This window comes from Elephantulus edwardii, unplaced genomic scaffold (assembly GCF_000299155.1).
Source record: "Elephantulus edwardii isolate Elephantulus edwardi_28Jun2011 unplaced genomic scaffold, EleEdw1.0 scaffold00239, whole genome shotgun sequence".
Taxonomy (NCBI): domain Eukaryota; kingdom Metazoa; phylum Chordata; class Mammalia; order Macroscelidea; family Macroscelididae; genus Elephantulus; species Elephantulus edwardii.
In genome coordinates this window covers 1,415,424-1,419,895 of record NW_006399989.1, presented here as the reverse complement: position 1 = coordinate 1,419,895, position 4,472 = coordinate 1,415,424, and the positions used below count along the sequence as shown (strand labels likewise).

General features: G+C 40.8%; 1 protein-coding gene across 1 annotated transcript in view; it reads right to left on the bottom strand.

Annotated features, from left to right (window-relative positions):
• Positions 1 to 4,472, bottom strand: part of HUWE1 (HECT, UBA and WWE domain containing 1, E3 ubiquitin protein ligase) — a 194,809-nt gene that overhangs the window by 44,238 nt on the left and 146,099 nt on the right. The window contains exons 47-52 of the mRNA XM_006898884.1: positions 3,548 to 3,720; positions 3,077 to 3,225; positions 2,405 to 2,480; positions 1,516 to 1,614; positions 882 to 1,015; positions 530 to 698 (exon numbers count right to left, since the gene is read on the bottom strand). Coding sequence (XP_006898946.1) covers positions 530 to 698; positions 882 to 1,015; positions 1,516 to 1,614; positions 2,405 to 2,480; positions 3,077 to 3,225; positions 3,548 to 3,720 — 800 coding nt within the window. The remainder of the gene's footprint in view (positions 1 to 529; positions 699 to 881; positions 1,016 to 1,515; positions 1,615 to 2,404; positions 2,481 to 3,076; positions 3,226 to 3,547; positions 3,721 to 4,472) is intronic.

Genomic DNA, 4,472 nt, shown 5'->3' with positions numbered 1-4,472 from the left:
ATAAAATAAAAACCCACTGGGAAAAAAAAAAAAGAACTAGATACTCTAACTAGAAGCTAGCAGAGACCTACATGCTAGTATGTTAATTGGGAATGAGGAAAGAAATTAATTCCCTCACCTTAAAAAGATGCATTCTAAAAAAAAAAAATAAATAAAAAAAGATGCATTCTTTATGAACACAGTGAATATGTTCAATTCTACTCCAAACCCTCAAGATACAGTACTATAGACAAAATGAGTATTTATTTTCCTGCCATTATAGTGTGTATATGGGTGTCTTTTTAAATCAAGAATATCTTCAAATAGTCTAGGCTTTAAAATGGTTGCCCACTTAATGAGGTAGAGAAAACAAAAGCAGGTTCTCATTATTCCTTCTAATATACACTACCAAGAGAAACAGATTTCCCTTGCCCCAGGAATTTTGCTATTAAGTATCAGAAAGATAGCTAGTCTAGATCACTGCTTGTCTTAGCCTATTTAAGGGTTTAAGAATCAAGAGAGAAAACCCAGTTAAGCCCCTGTATCTTACTAGCACTGGAGAACATGTTGTCAAACTCAATGATGAGATCATCCTCCCGGTCAAAGCGCTCAAATCGGACCAAGGGAGAAGCGTTCATGTCAGGGTAATCCTCATCCAATTCCATCTCAGAGCCATCGTCATCATCGTCTTCATCTCCCTCTTCACCTTCATCATCCTCCTTAAGGGGAAAATAGGAGATGGAGAATTGCTGGAGGTTAAGATTTTCTGAAGGCTGGTGTCATGACCACATTTGGAAATGAGGGAGGGAGGCATTATGGCTAGCAACTCATTGTTGGTTTTGTCCAGTTGTCTTCCCAAGAAAAAGGTTGTCTGAACCAACCCACATATAGTCTCCCCTCACCTGGTCATCTTCCTCATCTTCCTCCTCTTCCTCCTCTTCATCCTGACTATCATCCTCATCCTCATTACTGCCACTGCTGTCCTCTTCCTGAGTGTGCTCCTCTTCATCCTCAGGATCCAGAATATTCATGGAATCTAAAACAAAGGGAGCACATTGGAGGACTAAACTGAGAAGCTAGAAAATAGGCTACTGTGTAGGCCAGCAGATTTAGTGGGAAGGAGATTGGCTATTTGACTTTAGGAAGGAAGAACCAGATCTAACGAAAGGTATAGATTTAGTGAGCCAGTCTCGATTTCCTGACTGTCAATAAATGCATAAACACTAAAGTGATAGTGATTGAGGATCAATGTTCTAGGACCTGGCCAAGTTTTCTTTCTAGCTCTAGAATTTGGAGTAATGATAATAAATGGGTTATAAGAAAGTGAACCAAGTAAGAGACAAACTTTGGGCAAGTAGTAGTAACATGTTAATAAAAAAATTGGTTAAGACAAAATGGACGGTGTATGTCAATGCATGCAGACAGATGCTTCCTTATCTTGCACATTTGGGCAGCTGCCTCCAGGAAAATCCTATTGAAGTGTCTGTCAGTCATGCAGGGCAAGAAGGGAGGCCTTTCTGGCCTCGACACTCTCACCTTCTCGGTTGGCCTGCAAGGTGGAAGCTTGGCTGAGGTTGGAAGGAGCTTCATCCATCAGCACGTCCTCTTGTGATTCATCCTCTCCACTTCTGCTCACTGAAAGTTACAGAGCAGAGCCTTCAATGAACAACAGAGGACTTCCCTTTCCAGATTGGCGGCGTCTAAAGTAGCTATGCAAACCTAGCAGATATCTACTTTTTTTTGAATGAGAAAGAAGACCTGGATCCTCTGCTACCAACTAGCTAGGTGAGCATGGCCAGTCACTTTACTTGTCTGAGTCTCAGTTTTCTCATCTGTAAAATGGGATGATTACACCTGCCCTACCACTCCCTCTAACTGTGAAATTGATGGAGATACTCGGTATGAAAATTCTTTGTAAAATTTAAGAATAAGTGTCTACTTCCATTTATTGTTTGATTTACTCAATCGATTTAACATACACACACACACAAAGCCAGGTGACAGAAGGTAGGATAACCACTGCTATGTCCCTTTGAGGTGCCAAGAGGCTAAGCTTAGGGAAGAAATCACTCTTTTTATACGATACTGAGATTCAGAGGCAAGAAGCCTCTGGATTTCATTGAAGAACTGAAAGGGAAGTGCTTTCTCACCCTACAGATTTCTCTAGGCTTCCATGAATAAACATACTCTTTTTCCATGTACCTGATTTATCATCTATAACTGACGGTCACAGCCACCATAGCAACATGTCAGATCAACCAAAAGTCTGTAGATGGCTTGTGACTTTCTCATCTGTAAGATCTCAACATTAAGCAAGCAGTACTCTGAGCCCTGAGGCAGAACTGAGCAGGCAAATGATGAGAAAAAGGGTTCTCCTCCCAGGAATCCAGAGCAAAGACGCTATACTCATTTCTGGGGCTCTCACCTATAATTGTACTGTTCCCAGATCCGCCATCCCTTTCAAGCAGCTCATCTATCAGGTCCTCCAGTTCATTCTCAACCTGGAGAGAAACAGAATATGTATGCACACAAGTCTATCATTGTACTAATACCTGAAATCCTAAAAAAAAAAAAAAATCCCGTAAGAGAACATATATTTTTAGGATAGTGGATGTTACATAAAAACCAGTTTTTACACTACCTAGGAATAAATGCAAATCTTCTTAGAGCCAACAGTTTTGCACTGCTGGCTAAATTTCTAACTCATTGCTATCAGGCTCCAGAAATTATAATACATTTTTAATGTTTTTAGAAAATTGTAATTTAATGCTCTAGTTAGAGTTGATAAATGATGTTAAGGAGCTTTCATTAATGACCAGAGCCAAGAAAATAAAAAAAATCTAGGCCAAGACGCCAATTTTTTTATTTCAACAATTCACTTTGTTATTGGGATCAACACCAGTATACGTCATCCTGGCCCTGCTCCACTCTAACACAAATCAAACACATTTACTGAGAACCTGCTAAGCATATCATCTATACTTCTTTGCAAAGTAGACAGCATTGAGGGAAAGATCTAAAATGCTCAACTCACCAGATGACCTGCAGTTTGGCCCAATGCTGTAAATAGGGTATGCTGAGAAAGCTGCTTCCCTACCTGCATCTCTTGTGAACTAAGCACTTCAGGCTGCCCAGCGATAACCACCGAGTCGGTTTCAGCCTCCCCATCCATGATATCTCCATCTGTTACTTCTGTGTGAGTGACATCATGATCCTCCTCCTGCACTTCTGCTTCCCCAGGCTCACCTAAAACAATCAACCAACCAGCAAAATAAGCACAATGAGGCTAGGATAAAGAAAATAAGGTCCCTCCCCTGGGCAAGTTTTTAAGCTCTCATAAATGAATGGATGTTAAAGGAAAAGACAAGGTCATGTGTGTGGAAACCCAAACAAGATTACAATTTTAACAAATTGCTTTGGGGTAGGATTCTGTGCTACTATGACAGATCTTTGAAAGGTCTGCAAGTTCCCAGGGAAATAATACCAACCTAAAACAGTCATGATCTCAAGCCTACCAAATAATTCCATTTCGCACCAGGTCTTTAGTCTAGTAGTTCTCTTTCCCTACCTGGATCCTGCTGGTTGCTATTAGAGTCCTGAGATGCTCCTTGGGCATCCTGTTCAGACTTGCTCTTGCTAGAAGTACTCTTGCTGCCAAAAAGGCTACTTGGCTGGTTTACAATCCGGGAAAGTGTTTCCAAAGGTTTCAGAGCAGCATTGACTGTGTTGGCCATGTTGGGACTGAGATAAGAAAAACATAGAGATGGGCTGAGCATATAAACAGCTGGTATCCTAAGGCTCTTAAAACAGAAACAAACATTAGAGAAAGAGAACAAAGTTACATAAAAAATGTTTATTAAGATGATAAACTATCATAAAGATTTCATGGAACTCAAGGGGTTAAATCAATGTTTCATGAAAGGAATAAACTTCTAATTTGAGTGTAGCAAACTACTTTTCAGGTCTATCCAGGATATCTTTGTGTTAACGAGGAATAACATTTAGTTCCCAAACTTTTAGAGGTCAATGTAAAATGAAAAAATCTTCAAGACCTGTGGATTTCAAAGAGCTTTCTATAGTGCTTCCCAAGGTTCAGGCAGAATAAATGACACACAGGTTCAAACTGCAGGTGTGGTGTATGATTCTGCAAGTAAAATAAAAAGTGATGCCAGATAGGCACTGACTAAAACTAGAGTTTTATTGTTGTTGTTGTTATGTGCTGTTGAGTCGTTTTCTACTCATGGCGACCCTATGCACAACAGCCCTAAACCCTGCACTATCGTGCGCCAACCGCACTGCCTCTGACACATCCATCCCGATTACCCCAGTCACCAAATCAATCCATCTCACAGAGGGTCTTACCCTCCTGCGCTGTTCCTCCACCCTCCCAAGCATGATGTCCCTCTCCAAGACCCGTCCCTCCTGGCAACATGTCCAAAGTATGTCAGACGAAGCCCCAGAATCCTTGCCTCCAAGGAGTAGCTTGATTTAAT